We start from the raw sequence: 25351 nt of genomic DNA, 5'->3' as shown, positions 1-25351 counted from the left end.
TTGACTTCTGCCGACGTTAACAGGGAACCTGTTCAGAACATAGGTCATGCTATCGTTAAGAAAATTGCGATTAAAATTAGTGGTAATGAGGTTTTGAGTATTGATGATAGCAATGTATACTATTGTTACATGGATCTCTGGAGAAAGGATAAAGAACGGGAAAACTTACAGTACCAAGGTATTTGTAATTGGAACACATTGAGACTGCATGTGGGTGCTGATAATGGTGTTGCCGGCGCATTAGGTAACCGATTCTATATTCCGCTAGACTTTGAATTACTAGATTCCTACTTGCCCTTTTATCAAGCATCCCTAGGTGATAGGTTAGAATACGAACTAACTTTTAATGACTATGGCAGAGTATTCAGAGCTGCTGAAGATGATAGCTATTCCATTGACAATATCTCGCTGGAGTATGATATGATAACAGATCCTGAATTAGCCAGACAAATTCGTAAACAGTATACAGGAAGTTTAGCTATTTTGTAATTGCTTAGCAAAAATAGCAAAATTATAGCAAATATAGCAAAAAATACGATAAATTGAACATTAGCAGTTATTATGTAATAATGTGGCTTGAAATCCTCATTCTTTCGCATCATTTTATTATTACGGGCTGTATTGGATTTGCCATATTATATTATGTTAGACTTAAATATCTCCGTAGGTATTACATTATGGAATGCGACGAACTCATCGAACAAATGCTCAAAGAACCTGATCAAGAAGTAGATCAAGATGTAGATAAACATAGAGAAAGACTCACGGCTTTGGCAGCCGGTGGAAAATGTTCCCAATATTTTGGGGAAAATTATACCATCGAAAAAATTGATAACATGACCGATGAAGAAATTAAAAAACTGTACGCGCGTTACGAGTCTAGACTGGGAGCTACCATGACTAAAACAATAGGTTTGACTATGTTACAACTATACACAGTCGTAGCTAGTACGTTTCTTCCTATCCCGGCAGAACATCGCCCGTATTTATGCGAATCTCTCGAGAAAGACCCATTCTTCGAACACGCTATAAGCGCAGTAAGCTGTGAGTTTTATCATAGATACGGAATGTTCTTAGCTCCGATGACCACCGCTTTAATAACGGCTAGGTATTGACAATTTAAACCATGGTTCCCACTGCCACTGGAAAACTTGGAAATGTGTTGGAAAAATTTCCAGTCAGGGAAATATCAGGGAGTTCACTAAAAACTTCAAAATCAGGGATTTATCAGGGATTTTTTGCTCTTGGAACTCATACTCTCTATTATTTAATGGTTGTGGCAGACACTCAAATTTAAGCAATGGAGTTTATTCGTTTGAATAAGAGGTATCTGTCAAATTTTACTATATCAAGGTCAAGGTCAATGTGGCTGATAGGGATTTGCGCCCCTTACCTCCAGAGCTAACTAAATTCTAAATTTAAAATATTTTGAGTAAAATATTACATTGCCTTGGTATTAGTATACCATTTGAATTTCAGAAATCAATTTGAATGTAAAATTTCAAATCTCATAAAGTTCTACTGTTCAAGAACAAACAAAATAATGCAATTAGGATTCTATAAAGCTCTTTGTTAATGAAAAGTGTATCAGTGTTAGATAAATCATTGGAAAAACTTAGGGTGACTTCAGTTGTGGTTATAATTATCTATTCCCTGGTGACCTTTTGAAAGTGCAGATGTATATTTGAATGGTTAGTTTGTGAAATGCTGTGCATGAATGTTGCACTGAAAGTAGTGATGGTATTTACTTTATTATAATGTTACTAATTAGTTCATGTTCATGTTTCTAAAGTTGTGAGATCCTAGTCCTGAAGTCCATTTTCAAAAATTGTAATACTTGTTTTGATTGGGCAATGATTGATGGAGTTAATTTGTACTTTGAACTCTTTAAATGGTGGCAGATGGATGGCCTTAAGGGGAGGATAATTACTTGGTGACTTAGTTTTCCTTAAACCAAACATAACACACTTTTGTACAGAAATATCTTTAAAAAAAAGACGTTTCCATTGGTGTTCCATTAAAGCTGTTTATATAATAAAGTTAAAACACCACTCCCAGTTGTTATAATGGAGGCCGTGTAATGCAGTCTGGAAAAGTTCTAAGTTCTCTGGAAATATCAGGGAAATGTCAGGGAATTTTTCGGAAGAAAAAAAGTGGGAACCATGTTAAACATACGTGCCCACTTAATAATAATGGAGACTCAAGTGACACCACCACAGATTGTACAACAAGTGACACCACAGATTGTGGAGACACAACAACAAGTGAACAAGGATGCACCACAGATTGTGAATGAGGAAATACCAGCAACATCACAACTCAGTGTTACCAAGAAGAACCCCAGAAAAATCGCAGCCGGTAGGAAGGGCGTGCTGGGGAGGAAAGCGAAACTAATACATAATTCAAATATTGAACATAGTCGTCCGATTAAAACTTGGGCACTAGGTGTTGTTGCTATAGTGGTGGTATGGTTGTTTTATAAAACCGGAGAAGAGAAAACATCACCCCCGATTACACAACAAGTTCAATCAGAGGTTAGCCCCAATATAATGCTATAAGAAGCATGACATTCAGCAGTGGTCAGTGGCTATGCCTATTTAGCTAAAATGATTACTAAAGCCACACCACCCAAGCTAGATTTTATTGGTTAGGATATCAGTATGATGATTCTCGATATTGGATTAGCAATGGCAACGAAAGATATGCTCATCAAACAAGGGCTTATCCCAGAAGACATAATGAAGTAATTAAACATTTGAATATTTTATATTATCGAACATGGCAACAATTGCAATGATGGTCAGTGGGGCTATTGTTAATGCTCTTGCTTTTTCGGGGAGTAATTTTTTATTTTCTAGTATGAGGGAATCAAACGCTAAAGAAGTTGAAGAGGAGCGTAAACGACATAATAAAGCATTAGAAAGCAGCCCAGTCACAATGGACCAGGAATAGGATATTAAGATTAGATTTTATTAATGCGTAAGCAGGGACATTCAATTCAAACGTTTAAGGATGTTGAATCTACCATGCACGAATACTTCCTCGTTTATGGAAAAAAACTTGAAGCAATGCCAAAACCAACAAAAAGTCAGTTTTATACACTGTCAGAGGAACAAAAAAAATGCCAGATAGTATTCATAATGTTTCGGTTATCTGTCATCACTATTTTTAGTTACACAATAACTACACATAAACCATGACCTAGTTAGGGTGAGTCTTATCAACCATGTCACCCTGACTGCTAATCTATAAATAGCGATGACAGCTCTGACTCACCGGTGGAGATGTGATTTACATTTAGACAAATGATATGATAAATGTATAACCATGAATATGTGCAGATTTACACTCATGGGGAAAAAAAATTCAATGCAACTGACGTTCTGTTGGTATTTACTGTGGTATCCACTCTTATTACATCAGGCAGGGAAACATTAACTATACATGATCTGTAGGTGGGATAGGGGTCAAAGGTCGTTATTGTTTATGTAAGAAACACAGTGCTAATAGGGTCAGGAACCAGATTATTTACGCTAGGAAGAGAGATTACATCAATGAGAGGAATAGGTTGGGGAGAATACATATTTATATATGAAAAACAACCATTTAGACATTTGAATCATTTTGCATATACCATTAAATCACAATTTTATCATAGAGTTAAAGGCTTTGGCAAAACAACGTGGTCTACATGGATATTCTCGAATGAGAAAAGCTGAATTGATCAATTTACTCGGTTACAACAAACCCCAGACTGTTAGAGAACTCAAAGCTCAAGCAAAAAACAGTGGGCTGATGAGAAAAGCTGAATTGATCGCTTTACTAGATAATAATCAGTCCGATGATGTTGATAAAAAACAACAAGATGATGTTGATAAAAATCAACAAGATGATGTTGAATTAAAATTTGTACCCACAGCCAGCGTGGGGTTGGAAGATGGATATTAATTCCAACATGGATGTTAATGATGTTAAGCCCATCGTATTGAGTAAAATTAATGAGGAATTAGATCATTTACATAGTATGAAATACCGGCTGACGATTAAAATGTCATTGAGTAAAAGTAACACAGACGATAGCACTGAATATACTGAACCATATTTCCGAAGCAATCAAGAAGTTATAATTGAATCCGATTCTATAAGCACATCATTAGGTACATCAATTCAGAGGATACAGGAAACTTTAGAACGCTGGACTAATAGAGGTTCGGGTTGGTTGCTTACTGATGGTTTCTAAACTTGCTGACGGGTGTTTTTCTTTAAACAGACAAATTTCCCTTTTTTCGCATGCAGTAATTGCGTGTCGCTGGTTTACAGGCCATACTTACACAACTTTGACCTCTGACAAAGATTTAACGTGCGCTTTCCGACTGCCAGCGTATGTAGCACACAGGCCCAGCCAGGCCATTTAATGTGTTTCCAAAAAGGGGAAAAGTGAGTTTATGCAACCCAGGAGGGGGGCTTTAGGGGTTGCTTATATAGTAGGTTTGAAATTTTGAGATTTGGAAAGAATGCCAAGAGTGGGTGGGGGACGAACTAAGGGAGCTGTGTGTGTTGGGTGGTTGTTAGATAAGGTAGTTTTGGTTTTAATATTTTATTTGGGGCTTAAATGCGACTAATTAGTCCTGTTTTAATTAGGTATATGCCTAAGGCTTTGAATTTTTCTAATTTATTTTGTGGATTTAGGATTGATTCTAGTGTAAGTCATGTAAGACCTCTGACAACCACAGACGCCATATTTATCGAAGGGGATTACATGTACAAAAAACAAGCTCGTCTCAAACGTAACTCAGTGTCACTTGGTTAATTGACTTCTCACAAATCAAAGGATTACCACCAGCGGAAGTGTATTGTCCGGATAAGTGAGACAATTTTGTGTGCATTTCAGTGTTTTGTGTATGAAAATGACCGTCCGGTTCCGGAAACTGAATTTCCGGATATACGGGTAAAGTTATATAGTAATTATTTCGTTTTGAATGAAAATCATCCGGAAACCTCGGTTTCCGGATATCTGAAGTCCGTATAAGCGGGGCATGACTGTATAGATTTACCCCCGTATTATAAAAAGAAAAAAGCCATAATTAATTTAAAAAATAAATCCGATGACTGTTTAAGAATGATGATAAGATCTGCATTGTTCCCCGTAGACAAACATCCGGATAGACCTTCGAGTTATCCCTAAAACGATGAACTAAAAACCTCATTGGTATAGACAAACCTACACCAATCTCACAAATTGATAAGGTGGAAAAGCAAAATAATTTAGCTATAAATGTTTTCGGACATTCTTCTAAAGGAATTGTTGTACACAGGATAAGCTCCACTCCAGAACATATTCCCAGAATCAATTCATTTCTGATCGAAAAAGATGGAAAATATCATTATACGTGGATAAAGAGTTTAAGCAGACTATTATACGATCAAACAACCCATAAGGAAAAGAAATATTTCTGCGAAAGATGCCTGCATGGGTACAGCAGACAAGATCTATTAGAAGCGCATAAAGATGACTGCAGAGGTGTTAGACAGAATGCTATCAGGATCGATATGCCTAAAGAGGGGGAAAATATATTAAAATTTTAACATTATAGTAATCAAATGCCAGTACCGTACGTAATTTACGCTGACTTCGAAGCGCTTATCAAACCGATAGAAAATACCAACCAAAGCAATCAAGATAGTTTTACGTACAAAACTCAAGAACATATTCCTTGTGGGTTTGGATATATAGTAGTAAGGTATGATGGGAAAACAAACCCGCCCGTGATTTACAGAGGTCGATAGATGCGAGGGGTTATATACCGACACAGATTCTTTGTTGATGGATATACAAACCAAGGATGTGTAGATATGGCAGAAAAAATAGATATGTACGACACGAGCGATTACCCAAAAGATAATCCACTGCACAGCGTAGTAAATAAAAAGGTGTTAGGTAAGATGAAAGATGAATGTGCTCGGACTCCTATAGCGGAGTATGTCGGATTAAGACCTAAGATGTATTCTATAAAGAAGTCTGATAATGGAGAGATAAGAAAAGCTAAGGGTGTTAAGAAATATGTGGTAAAAAAGCATATCAAACACGAACAGTATAAAGAAGCATTATTCAAGGGTAGAACATTCAAACATGAGATGAACTCTTTAAGAAGTTACAATCGTAGGATATATAGATTAAGAATGAACAAGACATCATTATCCCCCTTAGATACAAAGAGATGGATTGATAAGGATGGTGTAACTACCTATGCTTATGGTTATGGTGGTAATACTGTATCGTTGGGAACTATGAGCAACTCTTCTCGTACAAATGCCCTGCCCGGTCCATCTTTAAGATAATAAAGAATAGGCTCTCCTTCTTTCATAACCAATCGACTAATTTTATATATCTTAAGAGACCAAATCGGATTGGTTGCTTGACGTAGGCCTCCTTCGAGTTCACCGGGCTGATATAAATATCTTACGCTTACTTACCGGAAGTTTTTGTTCTTTGCCTCTCCTCGGTGCTGAAGATTCGGAAGTCACGGATTTCATTTTAATCGCATCAGATGGTTTCTTCCCTATTAATCTCGTTACTTCATTATTCAGCGCTGATACAACAGCTGATAATCGTGTCACCCATTCGGTTGATCTTAATCGTTCTGATTTCATTTCGATCCCATACTGATAGCCAAACAAATGTTCCGCTAATGTCCAGTTAAATCTTTCGACGATAGCTTGACTACAGTGGCCCTCTTTTTCACCACTCCTGATTTCGACATCGTGCTTTGTTAACAGTTTAGTTATTGATCCCATAAACTCGCAACCAGGATCTACTTGAAATAGCTTAGGCCATTTTAGTGGTCCGCATTTATATATGCGTCTCAGTGCATTAGCTACTTCAGTCGAATCTTTCAAGATTAATGGCTCAGCCTCTTTGTATCGACTAGCCACATCCACTACGGTTAAAGCGTATTTATACGTTTTGCGTCTTACCTTATCGTGGGGAAGAAAAAAGAGGTCAGCCTGATGAACTTCATTCGTTGTAAAAATATCAAACTTCTTCCTCGGTATATAACGCGGTGCCGGTAAGTATATTTGCCACATCGCTTGTTTCTTTAACCAATCCTTGGCCACATCTTTAGATACCTTAGCCGCGGTGGTTAATTTTTTTATCGCTGCTATACCTTTCCAATATCCTTGTGGGCTATAGTAAATTTTTTCCATTATTAATTAATATTGATGTTTCTTTTAATACGACTCATGACGATTGTTGAATTGCCTCATCAAGCAGGAGATTCGATCAAAGACCAGCGGTATTAGTAGTGAAGACGAGGAAAAAAAGTTCATAGAACAGGGGAGACAACAAGCGCATCAATTATTTCTTGCCAAAACCAACATTTAGAAGAATGCTTACATAAATATATAATAATGGAATTTATGCTCAGGGACAAAATTATCAAATGGAGAGAATTGTCATAGCGACTGATTTACGACATCCATTGTCTGAAGAACATTTGATTGCAAAGGCTCATTACCCTGGAGCCATGACATCTATATGCCTTGAAACACTTAATTGCTGTTATTTATTAGATGCTAATCCTATTTGTTAATCTCTGTTTTTGTGTACATCGACCGTCTGCCATCCTGAACAGGATGTGCAAGTATGTCACTGATGATTTACTGTTTACATTTATATTTATTACTTACTAAATGTCAGGTGACCTTGACTATATAAGCCTTGGTCCAGAGAGATTGAGAGAAGGAGGAAAAAAAGGTCTTACCCATAGCCTAGCTAGGGTTAGGCTGGGTGCTCCAGGGCACCTAGACAACAACCACTACCACTATGTGCTGACCTGGCACATAGTGTCTATTGTATGTATATATTTACATGTATAAAGTAAAACTGTATATACCAGAAGCCATCGTCTCCAAGTTGTCACTTCCTACTGAGAACCATATGTCGGCCCCTTGCATATACGTGTATGCAAATTGTTCATTATTCAACGTCGGACCGACACGCATTGATAGAATTACCACAAGGTATATATTATATCAGTGATATCAAACCAACCAAATACGGTCATCAATTGTTTCTTTCCAATTACCAAGAAGAGTATATAGTCTGGTCTCCTAGTAAAATGAACGAAGAACTGAGTAAAAATGTTGAGTATCACTTTGTTAAAAATAATGATATACATATGAATAAAAATAATAGAGAATATTTTCATTACAATTTAGTTTAATCTTGTGACGATCGTTGAATAGCAGCATCATTTTTGCATAAAAAATTCCCCCTGTAGTGGTGGTATAGGTGTATAAATCTGGCTCCAGTTGAAATGAGCCAGAACCCCTATTACTTATAAAAATTTATATCATATAAGCATTGATAGGTTTGAAAATGGCTCCAAGTGGTGGTGAGCTAGAGCCATTTTCATTACAATTTAGTTTAATCTCATGACGATCGTTAAATCACATCATCATTTTTGCATAAAAAATTTCCCCTGTAGTGGTGGTATAGGTATATAATTCTGGCTCCAGTTGAAGTGGTCCAGAACCCCCTATTACCTATACTACTGTCCTTGAGTCGAGAGTCTCGAGATTTTTTGGATATAAGATATAACTTAAGGACCTTAGGTATCTTGGTGCAAATTTTCAAGAGCTTCTGAGTACTGGTTCTTGAGTTATGATCGAAACAAAAAACACCGGAATAATAATAATAATAATAATAATAATAATAATAATAATAATAATAAATATAGCTGCAAAGCAGCAATGGCGGGCTCCAAGCTATACTGTGCACAAACGTCCATGTTCGAAGCCTCAAAGGGTTTCCTTGTACCAAATCCGTCAAATGTAGGCACCACTTGTAGGGTATCAGCGCTACGAAATTGTCGTGTGCCGGGGTGTCCAAGTCTTTTCTTACCCCATTTCCGACCTCGGACATGTTCGGATCCATTTAAGGTTTGCTTGTACCAATTCCGTAAAGAAATAGTTACAGGAAATCGCCACAACGAAATTAACGTGTTCCAGGGGTGTCCCAAATATTAATCAAATAATACCACCAAAGGTGTTACTTTTGTATGCAACCAAAAACAAACAATAAGATGCATATGGCACACTAACTTCATGAAAACTTTCAATAGTTTCTGTGGAGAACACTACAAGATATGATCTTCAGAGTAAAGTTTCGGTGAAAAAAATGATCAAAATCAAAATCCACAAGGTCCGTCGCTATTAAAGATATTCAAAATCGGCTAACAGAGTTTGATGTGCTATGTAAGGAGACCATTTTCAGAAAGTTTGAAAACATTTCATGCAATGGATTCAGAAGAGTATGCATTTAAAAACAGACACCCATAAGACACTGAAAACCTTGAATCCAATATGGCTGCCAAACCAGGTGACCAATGACCAAAGTCAAAGAACATAAAATGTCAAGCACCCAAAGCAGCAGACACATCTAAAGTTTGAAAGTAATTGGACAAGCGGTTGCGAAGCAATAGGGCTAAATATAGCTTTAAAAATTGCTTATCTTTCAGTTATCGGCCCTTGGTCTTTAGGCCTACGGCCTTGGAATTTGTGTTGTATCTGGTACATAAGTATCTGGATACACATACAAAATTTGAACGGAATCGAGACAGTGGTTATTATGCTAGCTCTGGTGCAAAAATCGGCGGAATAATAATAATATTGAATCGAACGATAGCACTGGGACTCTTCAGCTTTTCGGCTTGGTGACTCTTTAACAGGCTGTAACTTCTTTGTCAGTTGAGCTCAAGTCAAATGGATGAGCGTTCTGAGTTTGTCAGGGCCCCGGGTTTATGTCGTATTGCTGAGCTAAAGTGCTAAACCTTTTTCCGACCTCGTCCATGTTCGAATCCTCAAATGGTTTGCCTGTACCAACGCCGTCAAATGTAATGAACCGCTTGTCAGACATCCCCACATGTGTCCCAGTGTGTTCTTAACCCATGTTTGACTTCGACCGTGTTCGAATCCTGATATGGTTTGCATGTACCAACGCCGTCAAATGTAATGAACTGCTTGTGGGACATCACCACATATGTCCCAGTGTGTTCTTAACCCATGTTTGACTTCGACGATGTTCGAATCCTCAAATGGTTTGCCTGTACCAACGCCGTCAAATATAATGAACTGCTTGTGAGACGTCACCCCATATGTCCCAGTGTGTTCTTAACCCATGTTTGACTTCGACCATGTTCGAATCCGCACATGGTTTGCTTGTACCAACTCATGCAAAAGATAGTCACCGTTTGCAGGACATCACCGCTACGAAATTGGTGTGTGCCAGAGTTAACCAGTGTGTTCTAAACCCATTTACCACCAAGACAATGTTCGAATCCCGATAATCGCCTCTTAAGACAAGCAAGGGTTGCTGAAGACCAATTCTAACCCTCATCTTCAAGGGTAGTATACATAATGCAAAAGACACTTGATGGTCAAAGGGAAATATCCCTAGGTTTTCTGAGCGATGTATTCGGTATTTTGTCAATATTACCAACAAGCGGTGTTACTTTTAGCATGCAACCAAGAACAAAATATGATGTACATTTGTCCGACTAACTTCATGTGAACTTTCAATGGTTTCTGTGGAGAACCTTATAAGATATGATCTTTGTATAAAGTAAATATTCGGTGAAAGAAATCATCAAAATCAAAATCCACTAGCGCCGTAACCAAGAAAAAGTTGTGTTCTGTATGGAGACAATTCTCAGAAAGTTTGAAAACATTTCATGCAGTGGATTCAGAGGAGATAGTATTTGAAGACAGGTACCCCAAAAACCCTGTGAAAACCTTAAATCAAATATGGCCGCAACTAAAAAAGATATAAAAAAACGGCTATGGCTATTTATTGTTCTGTATGGAGACAATTCTCAGAAAGTTTGAAAACATTTCATGCAGTGGATTCAAAGGAGATAGTATTTGAAGACAGGTACCCCAAAAACCCTGTGAAAAACTTAAATCCAATATGGCTGCCAAACCATGTGACCAATGACCAAAGTCAAAGAACAAACAATGTCAAGGAACTGAAGCAGCAGATACATACAAGGTTTGAAAGTAAACGGACAAACGGTTGTGGAGCAGCAGGGCAAAATATATCGTCCAAAAATACTTGTTTTTCAGTTATCTGCCCTTGTCCTTTGGGCCTATGGCCTTGTGTTTTTTGGGGAATCTAGTACTCAAAGGTCTCCATACACTCACAAAATTTGAACAAAATCGGCCCAGTGGTTATTTTGCTAGCGCTGGTACAAAAATCGGCGGAATAATAAATAATAATAATAAAATATAGTTGCAAGCAACGATGCGGGCTCCAAGCGATATCAAATATAAGTGCTGATGCTTGTTTACATTCATGGTAGTGAATTTCACAATATCTCACTTTGGTTATACAGAGAACTTAACCAATGAAAATGAGTTTTTAATGGCTCAAGGTCATTACTTTTAAGACAATTATCCCAGTTGACTCATAAGTCACTTCCGGTATCGGGAATGATATAAGCACTACTGTACACTCTTATACATATCATCTATCCTGAGTGCCCATTGAAGCAATTAGTATTTAGGTGGTTATGGATCATGTGTTCACAGTTTGTATTAACCGAGAAAGGCGATGGGGTCAAACGCAAACAAAAGACCTGGGGAACAATGCAGTTTACTGAGTGCATTGACTGGTACAAATAGGTCAATCACCGCGATATAGCGTTAGTGCAGTCTGGCTATAGTGTTACAGTGGCTGGCTGGCCCTTGCCACGAAATACACCTTGTCAGTGCCGGCTGAAGCAGGGTTTGGGTGGTTATACACAATATGTTCGAAGTTTATTTGTCCATTGGGCTATACCATCGATGCACGACCCTGCATCACTGCCGAGAATACCACCTTCGGACATGGCCAAATCAGCATGTTGACATGTTGTACGCACATGCTTTCTATAGATAAGTATGTCTCTCTGCCGCTAGTGAAATCGGTAAACCATAGGAATAACACAGTTGCAGTTCACCAGGGAATAGGACACAGAATCACAGAACAGGGTTTGTTTGAAATTTTTACAGCTGCTTCTTTCAGTGTCTTTAATCAACGAGTTGGAAACTTCATAAAATCGCTTTGTCCCCCTTCTCCCGAAAAAAACATTTTCAAAACATGTCAGATCACAGTTTGGTGAATGTATGATTCGGATGAGTAAATACTAAAAAGTGCCTAGTCTGACAGTTATTGGATGATCTGCTGAGGTACAATAGGTTCAAGTATGTTGTTATCAAGTATGTATGTTGTATGTGCAAGCAACACGCACGAAATTTGGTCGAAATCGGACCAGTAGTAGCTAAGCTGTAATCCAGAAACCATAGCCATAGAACACAGTTGCAGTTCACCAGGAAACAGGGCACAACATTACATCTCAAACATCACCGTGTCGGTACTACTTCAAGAAATAAGTATGCCTATTGGAGAAGTCCGTTGCGAAGACGTTATCAGTGTTCTAAGTAGACTGAAATGCTGTGAACGGGGCTTATTCCGATATATTACTGCAGCTTCTTTCACTGCTTCAAAAATGGATTTCTAAACTCCGTTTCTTCTTGCGTTGTTCACCAGCAGAATGTACACTGACAACTGATCTCGTCACTCCACAGCGGATGAACACAATAGCAGTTCGCTGAAATTTATACACAAAGCCCACGTACTTGTTTATGAAATCCACAAACATATACCACAGATTTACCGAATATAGCGTCAAGAGCAAGGACGCTTCTTTCAGTCTCTGAACAAGTTTGAAGTGTCGTAAAATCTGATTGTTTTCCCCATAAAATGACATTTTCACAGTCAGATCACAGTTTGCTGTATGTGAAACGTGGAATTTTGTGAAAGCATTTCATTATCGAACTGCATATTTAAATACTAAAGCATGACTAGTCTGACATTTATTGGATGATATGGTGAGGTACAATAGGTTAAAATTTGTTGTTATAGATGTATTCAGTTCACATTTTTCTCTTCCCATCCTTCAAAACGACGTGGCTACAATTAGGCATGACTATGAACAGGCCCAGTTTACATACACACGAAATTTGGGTGAAATCGGCCCAGTATTAGTCGAAATATTAGTGTTTCGAGTTGTGCTATATGGCAAGTTTATGGACCTGGGCCAAAGAGTGCCATGTTTAAAACGATGTAGTTTCGTTGTCCCTTCAGCTACAGTCAAACGGTTTGGTGTTCTGGAATCGCCAGGACATGAGGTATCAGGAAAACCTAAGTATGTTTTCTCGGAAGTTGTTAGTATGGTACTTGGACACAAAGTATGGAAAGTTTGGAAGCTTTTGAGCTGGTAGTTTGAGCTGAGCAGATTTTGAGAGACAAGTACTGAGAAAAATGCTGAAAGAAAGTGCCAAAACCGTTAAATCCAATATGGCTGCCAAACAGTGCGTTGTAGCTACCATGGTCCTGCAGTACAAAATGATGGGCATCTGATTGCGCTGCCGCATGGCAAATCTGGAAGTCATTGGACATTTAGTTTCGAAGATAATTGCTGCTGAAGTTAAAACTTTGATGAGTTATCTGCCCTTAGCCATTGGGCCTATGGCCTTGAATTTTTTATGGCTGCTGCGTCACATTGATGCCGATGTTGCTGTCGATTTTGAAGCCATTCTGGACACTGGTTGTCTTTGCAGGTCTGGTACAAAAAACGGCGGAAAAATAATAATAATAATAATAAACACAACGATTACAATAGGGCTCTACAGCCTTTCAGGCTTAGAGCCCTAATAATATATCGAACAATTACAATAGGGCTTCCAGCCTTTCGGCTTGGAGCCCTAATAAATCGAACGATTACAATAGGGCTCTTGCCTTTTAGACAGGGAGCCCTAATAAGAAATTGTTATTTTTGCGATTTGGGCTGTTTTGACCCCTGGATCGGGTAGCAGGACTAAAACATTTTCAAAAATTCAAGGTCACCAAGGTCACTGGGTCAAAATCATTTAGGTAGTCTGTTTAACGAAAATGTACTTTTTTTGGCAAGCTAAGACACTGCTGTTATTGTATGTATGGTGGAAGCGATTGGTTTTTATGCTTTACCACGACCTGTTGTATTATATGTATAGCTAAAATTTCATGTTCTTAGCTGTTTGTCAAAAGTTACGTCGTTTGACAGCCATATTGGATTAAAGACTGCTAGAATGCTAAAAGTGATAAAAACAGCATAAAACACTATGGTGTCATTCTCAGCCACTATTAGAACAATGGCTTCCAGATTTTGCATGTGACACCGTCATAAGATACTGATCAATTTCGATCGGGGGTCAAAAGTGCTACATCCAAGCGTTTGGTCGCCATCTTGATTTAAGACTGTTTCATCAGGTTACCATGGAAACCAAACTTGGCAACGAAATGAGTTGATGTTCACAGCACAATTAGATACAGACCATGGGAAGATGTTTCAGCTTTATACATTACATAGTTTATGAGAAACTTTAGTGATAGTACAGATTCAGATGCATAAACAACTGAGTAAAGAAATCATCTGTAGACTACAACAACACATCTGACAAGTCACCGTTGAGGCTCATATGCTCATGATTTTGAAAACTTGATGTTGACATATAATACTAAAATACACATACATTACAACTACACATTATTACTTTTAATAAGTCAGCGTATGGCATTATGATATATGTATCCATTCTCTCTATCAACTAAGGTTTGTTTCAAAGCGCCAATAACTCATTACGGCGTGCAAAATGCACGCCCATCTCTACATAGCTGAGTCTTTTTATTGCATATGATAAACCAGAATATTCAGAAGAACTACAGAGCCTTATGGTGCTATTTTGCTCATATCTCAACCTTTTTATGTATCATTATGAAATTTGATGTGAATTTAAGGAAACATGTGGTATGCACAATAACATATACCGGTGATACATTTTGGGGGCTTTCCTGTACCTTTTCTGTACCTTTTAGCAACAGTTTTACACTAATTTTAATTTCTGTTTCTGCAGAGGATTGCTCCATCTACTTTTCCAACTCTATTTGGGGAGATGCTGGATTCAGACATACTTGTCAACATTCTGGCAGTCTTTAAAGAATTTTATGTTCCGTAAGTATTCTTGGATTTTTGTTCTATGTGTAGTTATTAGTTAACTCTTACAACACCAGTCAACCAGAAGCTATTACTGCTGTGACACCTGCAAGTTCCAAGAATATCTGGGGAGATAGATGCTACAACATCTGATACACCATTTTAAAGGTCTAATCCTACTGTAATTAGCATTGATAAGTGTAAGAATGGACATAGCAAGGGGCAAATTGAAGCCAGCTAGGCAATTAGCCCCGACAAAGACAAGCAATAAGTCCCAAGCACTAGGCAGATAGGTGATTATCAGTGCTAACTACCTACTCTCTATGAGCTAAACCTAACTCAGAAACTAAAGACAAACAAGTTGCGAAAACAAACCCAAACCAAAAAACATGTCCAACTTTTTAATAAGTATTGATCCCTTGAGGATATGGAGGTGACTGCCAACAGTCAGCAATGACATCATAGGACACACATCTTATCGCCCTCAAGGAAGGTGAGGGTTAGATCTTCCGTCAATCCTCCGAAGAGATGGCTTCTTCACATAAAGTACAATGGATGACCGAGAACTGATTCAAACAAATTACAGCTCTTTGTTCAGGATTTTAAACCTTCAGCATTCTGTCTGCAGGAAACGTATCTAAAGCAGGCAGATAAATTTAATTTACGTCAGTTTAATGCATATCATTATTTTTCTGGTTCGAGTGAAAGGGCCACTGGAGGATCTTCAATTAAGAATGATGTTATCCACAGCCCTGTTATACTTAACACCAATCTCCAAGCCGTTGCAGTGCGACTTACTTTGAACGTTGTTTTTACTTTGTGCTCACTGTATATTCCACCTTCACCAGCTCTTCAGCTGACTGATCTTCAAGCTCTCTATGATCAACTCACAAAACCTTTTATTATCATGGGTGATCTAAATGGCCACAACCCACTCTAGGGTGGTACAAACACTAACACTAAAGGTAAAATACTCAAGCACTTATCTGCATCCTGCAACTGGGATCTACTCTTCTCTCGATATGTCACTAATGGTCAGTCCACAATGACCTTTGTGGAAGTGACCATTTCCAAACTATCAATAAAACAATAAATCTATCTGATATTCCACCTTCAATGAAATTGAATTTTGCAAAGACAAACTGGCCTTTATTTCAAACATTATGCACAAACTAAATAAATCCTGATGATTTCAGACACCTATCATGATATAACATTTATACTTAGTTTTCATATAATAATTAGATCCACAGAAAGGGCTTTTATAAGTTATCATTGTGTAACATTTATACAAAATTTCATATAATTATAGAGCGGCGAGTAGTACATATTAATTAAGGGAAACAAAATATTAGTAGTTTCAGTTAAAGCTTTTTATATAGATGCTAGCCTAAGGTAACAAGAACACATCTCCCAGACATATACACAAAGAAAAAGGTTAAGCTCACCCCTATTTCTGAACCATGTCAAATGGCAAAAATCATGGCATGGGAGGACTCACCACAGGAGCTGGGCGATACCAATGTCATCAGATATAACAAACATTTGACAACAAATAAGACGATATTGGTGAGTTGTGATTGAAATTAACTGACAAAAACATCATGGTAACACAGGTACTGTTTGTGACCTTAGACAATACCTCAAAACAGTATGAGGGCAAGATGATTAAGGATTAAGTGAACGAGTTACGTATGATGTTTCATGTGAAATGTTCCTTAAAGTCTCTACTTGACATGACACGTAAAACAGATCAGTAGCAGGAGTAACTGCCTACGATGGGCAAACAAACAACCACTCCTGATGCAATGCTGCTTCCAATTAGCGTAAATCTCATACAGGAGGATCTCGAGCCTGTATGCGCCGCCCCAGAATATCCCAAACATGTTCAAGGGTGTTCAAATCTGGGTTCATTGCTGGCCAGGGTAGAGTTGGTTTTGCATTGGCCCTCATGTAATCCACGACTGCATGCGAACAATGAGGCCTGGCATTGTCATCCAAGTACTGAGGTCGAGTAGCAAGAGGGTGGTTGTCAAAATGAGGAACTGCGACTCGCCTCAAAACGTGTCTGGATGTACTGAGTGTTAATTACCTTTTTGGTCCTTTCCACTGTTAGCAATAGTTAGTCCTTCTCTCACTTAACACACCACTGACAGTTCATGTCAAATCCCCGCCATTCGTAAACATGCTACTTCCTCCGCTATTTTCCCATCTGCCCTTGAGCTTCCACTCATGCATGTGCACACGTAGTCAAGTTCAGAGGTCACTTCCAGTACACTCGGATGTAAATATACCACACAATGTGGTAAGGACTGACATATGTTATCACTGAGCCCCTGTTAAGTTGCCCCTTATGGTGACCAAATCTAACCTGCAATCATGAGAGATACACCCCCAAACTATTACTGAGCCCCCGCTGGTTTAATGTTCCTGGGGGTGTAGGCCGTGTTTCTGTGCCTCCAAGATTGCTTTTAGATAAATACAAGCCTAAGGTACGTAACAAGTTCCCATCTCCCAGATATGATATTAAATAGGACAAAAGACTTACTTTTTTAAATTAGGAATTTAATGTGTGCTTTCCGACATATGCGTATTTCATGCACGGGCCCACCAGGCCATTTAGTGTTTGGTCGAAAAGGGTATGTCCGAAAAAGGTGAGGCAACCTAGGTGGGGCTTTTTAGGGTTGCTTACTTGAAATGGAGAACAAATTTGAATTTTGAAATATGCCATGCAAAAGGTGGAGGGGGGACTAAAAAGAGTTTGTGTGTTTTTATAGGTTTAGAATTTTAGGGGTTTTTGGCAGCTTGTTTGTTGTACTTTTTTTAAATGCAGCCAAGTAGGCCTGTTTTGATTAGATAAATGCCTAGTGCTTTAAAGGTTTGTAAGTCATTTAGGGGGTTTAGTACCGTTGCTAGTGTCATTTGATTGTTGCAATTTAGTGTGGATTGGAGTGTTGTTCTGAGTGTTGACAAAAGATATGTCTACGTACTTTTATAGATTGCCCTGAACTATTATATTTAAGTAAATCTGTTATCACCTATATTAGAATATGGGGGCACTGGTGGCCCTGTCGTCTAAGGCGCAGTGATTCGCTGTGCAGAGTTGCGTCCCTTGGGCATGCCAGAAACCTATGATTGTGAGTTCGAATCCTGGTTAGCCCTGATTATGTTTCTAGGTTTGTCAGCACCATACCCGTACTCGTGGGTTTCACCGAAGTGGTAAACATCTGAGACCTTTATCACTTCGGAATGTTTATCAACAGCTGCAAATTCAGAAGTATCTTGGATCAGTCTCCCTTTGGATGCATTCTGTTAGTTTGAGAGACTATCACTTGCGGGATTACCGCCTCCAGTAGCCCCTAACCCACATGGGACGAGGGCAATTGCTTTGACCATGGTGTTACACAACAACTACACTGCCATCTTGCAGGGATACTTTTGGAGATCAGATACAGTGTTTGAACACATGATTACCAAAGTCCTGCTGTATCTGTTTTAAAGTACTGTTACAAATGCTCGAAAAATGCTTTTCTGGCTTCATTTAATAAATCACAGGGCTATGAAAATAGCATATATCAAAGTAACGCAAATTGACCTAATCTAGCCTATCCTAACTGACACTGTGATAACCCTTAAAATGTACTTTTGCAGGTAAAATTATGATAAACTTAGAAAATATTTGTGTCTCGGATGTGTTGGGGTGACGTTTTTTTAGAAGTTGGAAACTTTGATCAAGGATGTTTTCAAACCAGGTTCAAAGAACAAGGAGTAATGTATAATGTGAGATAGGATATTTATATAAATATGAATTTATTGCAAAATTTTCTATTATTTGAAAGCCATATGAGTAAAAAAGATTAAAATTTAAAAGATAACTTTGATACAAAATGGCCTCTGACAGAAAGAACATATAATAAGCTCATTTATTTCATTAAGTTGGAGGGCTCCAAACTCATGATACCAACATTATCTGACTTGAGCAGCAGGTCATTAAACACAGACATATAAAATTGTTGTGGTGGTGTTTACTTTATCCTAATTTGTTTGTCATAACTTGATGTGTAGAGCCAACCATGGTGGCTCTTGCTGTTCAACCAGAAAATGACATAATGCAACATTCGAATCTGGACCACCCAAGTAGTATAGGTAATGATGGTTCTGGACAACTTCCACTGGAGCCAGATTTATATACCTCTGCCACCACTACAGGGGGAATTTTTTATGCGAAAATGATGAGGCAATTCAACCATCATCATGAGTCGTATTTAAAGAATCATCAATAATTTAATTAATAATGAATAAAACTTACTATAGACAACGAGGATATTGGAAAGGTATAGGAGCAATACAAAAATTAGCCACTGCAGCTAATGTATCTAAAGATGTGGCCAATGATTGGTTGAAGAAACCAGCAATGTGGCAAATATACTTACCGGCACCAGGTTATATACCGAGGAAGAAGTTTGATATTTTTACAACAAATGAAGTTCATCAGGCTGACCTCTTGTTTCTTCCCCATGATAAGGTAAGACGCCAAACGTATAAATCGATTTAACCGTAGTGGATGTGGCTAGTCGCTACAAAGAGGCTGAGCCATTAACCTCGAAAGATTCAACAGAAGTATCTAATGCACTAAGTCGCATATTTAAACCCAGACCACTAAAATAGCCTAAGCTATTTCAAGTAGATCCTGGTTGCGAGTTTATGGGATCAATAACTAAACTGTTAACAAAGCACAATGTCGAAATCAGGAGTGATGAAAAAGAGGGCCACCGTAGTCAAATTATCGTTGAAAGATTTAACCAGACATTAGCAGAACATTTGTTTGGCTATCAGTATGGGATCGAAATGAAATCGGAACGATTAAGATCAACTGAATGGGTGACACGATTATCAGCTGTTGTATCAGTGCTGAATAATGAAGTAACGAGATTAATCGGGAAGAAACCATCCGATGCGATTAAAATGAAATCTGTGACTTCTGAATCTTCAGCACCGAGGAGAGGCAAAGAACAAAAACTTCCGGATAAGTAAGCGTAAGATATTTATACTAGCCCGGTGAACTCGATGGAGGCCTACGGCGTGCAACCGATACGATTTGGTCCCTTAAGACAAATAACATTAGTCGATTGGTTATGAAAGAAGGAGAGCCTATTTTTTATTATCTTAAAGGTGGACCGGGCAGGGCATTTGTACGAGAAAAGTTGCTCATAGTTCCCAACGATACAGTATTACCGCCATAACCATAAGCGTAGGTAGTTACACCATCCTTATCAATCCATCTCTTTGTATCTAAGGGGGATAATGATGTCTTGTTCATTCTTAATTCATATATCCTATGATTGACACTTCTAAAAGAGTTCCGTTGAATAATGCTTCTTTATACAGTTCGTGTTTGATATGCTTTTTTACCACATACTTCCTAACACCCTTAGCTTTTCTTATCTCCCCATTATCGGACTTCTTTATAGAATACATCTTAGGTCTTAATCCGACATACTCAGCAATAGGGGTCCCAGCACATTCATCCTTCATCTTACCTAATACCTTTTTATTTACTACGCTGTGCAGTGGATTATCTTTTGGGTAATCGCTCGTGTCGTACATATCTATTTTTTCTGCCATATCTTTGTACACATCCTCGGTTTGTATTTCCATCAACAAAGAATCTGAGTCGGTATATAACACCTCGCATCTATCGCCATATTGCTTCTTAAGTTTGTTGTAATAAAAGTCATACATTAAGAGTTTTGACAAGTCAAGAATACTCATACCAACGTACACCGGTCTGTTGAATTTTATATTACTCTTCTGCATATGTAGTGCAGCTAAGTCGTTATCAAATATCTTGCTTCTGTTAAAAGCTGGACTGGCTATAAGTTTCCTGAGTCTTTCTTCCTCATTAGACCTAACTAATTTAACATCAACACGCTTCCTTAGATTCTCCATAGTTTTACCAAATACTGAGTTATTCATGAGCCTATATAGATTCTTTTCAAAATCGCTGGTAGCTATCTTTCTTAAATCTGTGTTCAACCTTATATAGGGCTCCATCCAAGGGCTTTGATCAAACTTTAGAACTCTGTGTATTTTCTTTAGTTTCCTACCTAACGATAGATATAACTGGAGATTTCTGTGGTGAACTGTTTATTTTGTCTTATCCATCAAATTTGGTAAGAGTTTTTCTAAGTTAGCTAACCTAGTATTACCCATCAAGGAGTGTTGATATTCAGACATCCAATCTTTATTCACCATTACCCGGTAATCTTTCAGGACCTAGCGGATAACTGTTATGATCTTTATGTAACGAATTTGGATATTCCAAGTCAACTTCTAGTATGTACCCTTTATCGGAATCTGAGGGGATATCATTCACATCGATATCATTCACATCGACCCACTCAAAACCACCTGTGGGTAAAGGTTGACTCATAGCCCATCCGTACAAATTATTGGCGTCGAGATATAATATATGTGTGTCGGGTTTACTCAGATCATTAGCCTTAGACTACCTTTTCGCTGTGATGGATATACCGCCTCTTAATCCTTTCTCAATAAACAAGTGCATATCGTAATCGGTGAGTAGTTTTAGTTCTACACTGGTCTTCTTCAACAATGCATCCCATGATAGTCCGGGACTGGAATAGTGCTATGCCGGGTCCAAGCCATATTGTTTTATACATGTCTTTCTAAATAACTCGAATATATCAGCGAGTAACAGTACATCGGTTGTTAAGTACAGATTGTGATAATCGCTTAAATTCTTACAACCTAATTTATCCCAGACCGTCAGAGCGTGTTCATAATCGGCATCGGTTATTTTAGATTCTGTTAAGTTACTATAGAATGATTCAAGGTGTGGTAACTTAGTTTCATCGAATCTAGACCAAGCATCCATATATTCGTAAGGGTATACACCTTTTCTCAGCAACAAATGCCGTGTTAACCGATCAGTATATTGATTTGTTATTGCAAAGTCATCGGGATTGTTCGCATTAGCTAAATTGTCCAGGGAAGATAACAGAAACTATACGGAGTCTATGAATCAAAGTCCATTACTTTGCTTTATTCTGGCTTTCCCATCCTTGTCCGTATAATGTATAGTTTTAGTCAACGAGAATGATATATATTTTTCCATATTGTTATGATAAGGTAAGACGCAAAACGTATAAATACGCTTTAACCGCAGTGGATGTGGCTAGTTGCTACAAAGAGGCTGAGCCATTAACCTCGAAAGATTCAACAGAAGTATCTAATGCACTAAGTCGCATATATAAACCCAGACCACTAAAATGGCCTAAGCTATTTCAAGTAGATCCTGGTTGCGAGTTTATGGGATCATTAACTAAACTGTTAACAAAGCACGATGTCGAAATCAGGAGTGGTGAAAAACAGGCCCACCATAGTCAAGCTATCGTTGAAAGATTTAACCAGATATTAGCGGAACATTTGTTTGGCTATCAGTATGGGATCGAAATTTAAGTTATTTAAGTTATTGCAAAGTCATCGGGATTGTTCGCATTAGCTAAATTGTCCAGGGAAGATAACAGAAACTGTATGGAGTCTATGAATCGAAGTCCATTACTTTGCTTTATTCTGGCTTTCCCATCCTTGTCCCTATAATGTATAGTTTTAGTCAACGAGAATTATATATATTTTTCCATATTGTTAGGAATGCACGTTAAGCCGCCGTCGGTCTTTGAGATAGCTTTCATAATGAGATGAGAATCATATCCTCTAAGGTTATGAAACACAACGGGGATGGGTATTGTTTGAGAATTCATTTTTAGTTTCAAGTTACACTCGTTATGCGCGGCTCACCGATAATTACCCCTGACGTGGCAATGATCTCTTACGGAATCCCCATTCAGGGGTTTATTACAAACATGACAACTCGTTGACTTCTTATAGGCCCTCCAATCATCCCTCGTCATACACATGGGTTTCTTACGCGATAACTTTTCCCTGATAATTCTCTCTTCATTTTATAGATATTCTAGGAACTTTCCCGCTGCATCGGGACCTCTGTAAATCACGGGTGGGTTTGTTTTCCCATCATACCTTACAACTATATATCCAAACCCACAAAGAATATGTTCTTGAGTTTTGTACGTAAAATTATCTTGATTGCTTCGCTAGGTATTTTATATAGGTTTGATAAGCGCTTCGAAGTCAGCGTAAATTACGTACGGTACTGGCATTTGATTACAATGCAGATCTTATCATCATTCTGAAACAGACATCGCCTTTATTTTTTACATTAATTATGGCTTTTTCCTTTTTATAATACGAGGATAAATCTATATAAGATCCGGGGCGGTCGGGTAGCCTAGTGGTTAAAGTGTTCGCTCGTCACGCCCAAGACCCGGGTTCGAGTCCCGACATGGGTACAATGTGTGAAGCCCATTTCTGGTGTCCCCCGCCGTGATATTGCTGGAATATTGCTAAAAGCGGCGTAAAACCTTACTCACTCACTCACTCACTCACTCACTCACTCACTCACTATATAAGATTCACCTTTGAAAGGCATATAATTTGCTATATCTAAATATAAACTATCCATTTTATCCACACCCCAACCCGAACCTCTATTAGTCTAGCGTTCTAAAGTTTCCTGTATCCTCTGAATTGGTGTATCTAATGATGCATTTATAGTATCGGATTCGGTTTTAACTTCTTGATTGCTCTGGAAATAAGGTTTGTTATATTCAGCGCTATCGTCTGCGTTACTTTTACTCAATGACATTTTAACCGTCAGCTGGTATTTTATACTGTTTAAATCATCTAACTCCTCGTTAATTTTGCTCGATACGATGGGCTTAACATCATTAACATCCATGTTGGAATTAATATCCATCTTCCAACCTCTTAGATATTTACCAACGCCGGCTGTGGGTGCAAATTTTAACTCATCAACTGGTTGATTATCTTTATCAACATCATCGGATTGATTATTATCTAGTGAAACAATCAATTCAGCTTTTCTCATTCAAGAATAACCTCTCAGCCCACTGTTTTTCGCTTGAGCTTTGAGTTCTCTAACAGTCTGGGATTTGTTGTTTTCCAAACCGAGTAAATCGATCAATTCAGCTTTTCTCATTCGAGAATATCCATGTAGACCACGATCATTGTGATATATAAATACATGTGAACTAATCTCTAATTGGTTTGAATTCTACCCAATCTATTTATCTCATTTCGGTAAGCCTTTTTCCTCTCATAAATAATTTGAAACCGTTTCTTGTCAGCACTGTGACTCTTACATAAACAGTAACTACCTTTAACCCCAATCCCACATACAGAACACGAATAATTGATATGCCCTTTTCTAATTACAATGGAATGGATTCCACAAAAATCCAACATAGAGCTCTTTCCACAAAATTGTGATTGGCCCATGCGTATGAATTTACATGTTGATGTGCCTCTCGCCATTGTGATAAATATACACTTCTAGTATCATTTGTCTAAATGCATGTCATCAGCCGAGTCCTGCCCAGCCTAACATAAGCAGTCAGCCAGTCATCGCTATTTATAGCTGAGTATTAATTGCTATTTATAGATAAGCCGTCAGGGTTACTAACAGCGGAACAGCAAGTCAGCGCTATTTATAGATTAGCAGTCAGGGTTATTAATAGCTGATAACACTCAGCCTGACATAGATCATGATTTATGCGTAGTCATTGTGTAGCTGAAGATAGCAATGACTGATAACCCAAACATTATAAATACTATCCCGCGGTCTTTATGAGCCTCTGACGGTGTATAAAACTGACTTATTGTTGGTCTCTGTACTGGGTCAAGTTTCTTTCCATGAACAAGGAAGTATTCGTGCATGGCAGATTCAACATCCTTAAACGTTTGAATTGAATGTCCCTGCTTACGCAGTTCATCATTTATAAAATCTTAATATTCTGCGCCTGGCCCATTGTGACTGGGCTGCTTTGAGTTGTTCTAATGCTTTATTATGTCTTTTCTGCTCCTCTCCTCTCATACTAGAAAATAAAAAATTACTCCCCGAAAAAGCTAACGCATTAACAATAGCTCAAACGACTATCATCGCAATTGATGCCATATTATATGAATATAAAATATTCAAATGTTCAATAATATAAAATATTCAAATGTTTAATTACTTCATTATGTCTTCTGGGATAAGTCCTTGTTTGATGAGCATATCTTTTGTTGCCATTGCCAATCCAATATCAAGAACCATCATACCGATATCATGACCATTAAAATCTAGCTTGGGTGGTGTGACTTTAGTAATCATTTTA

The 25351-nt window shown here is 38.1% G+C and overlaps 1 protein-coding gene across 4 annotated transcripts in view; it reads left to right on the top strand.

The window, feature by feature from the left end:
* LOC139445614 (RNA polymerase II-associated protein 3-like) overlaps positions 1 to 25351 on the top strand; it is a 383319-nt gene that overhangs the window by 301219 nt on the left and 56749 nt on the right. For all 4 annotated transcript variants that reach the window (XR_011651874.1, XM_071226777.1, XM_071226776.1 and 1 more), the window contains one exon: positions 14995 to 15092. Coding sequence is in view for 3 of the 4 variants with exons in the window: in XM_071226777.1 (XP_071082878.1) it covers positions 14995 to 15092 (98 nt within the window). In the remaining variant the exon portion in view is untranslated. The remainder of the gene's footprint in view (positions 1 to 14994; positions 15093 to 25351) is intronic.

Source organism: Haliotis cracherodii, unplaced genomic scaffold (assembly GCF_022045235.1).
Source record: "Haliotis cracherodii isolate W230 unplaced genomic scaffold, xgHalCrac1.p SCAF_6, whole genome shotgun sequence".
Taxonomy (NCBI): domain Eukaryota; kingdom Metazoa; phylum Mollusca; class Gastropoda; order Lepetellida; family Haliotidae; genus Haliotis; species Haliotis cracherodii.
This window is presented reverse-complemented; position numbering and strand designations above follow the sequence as displayed.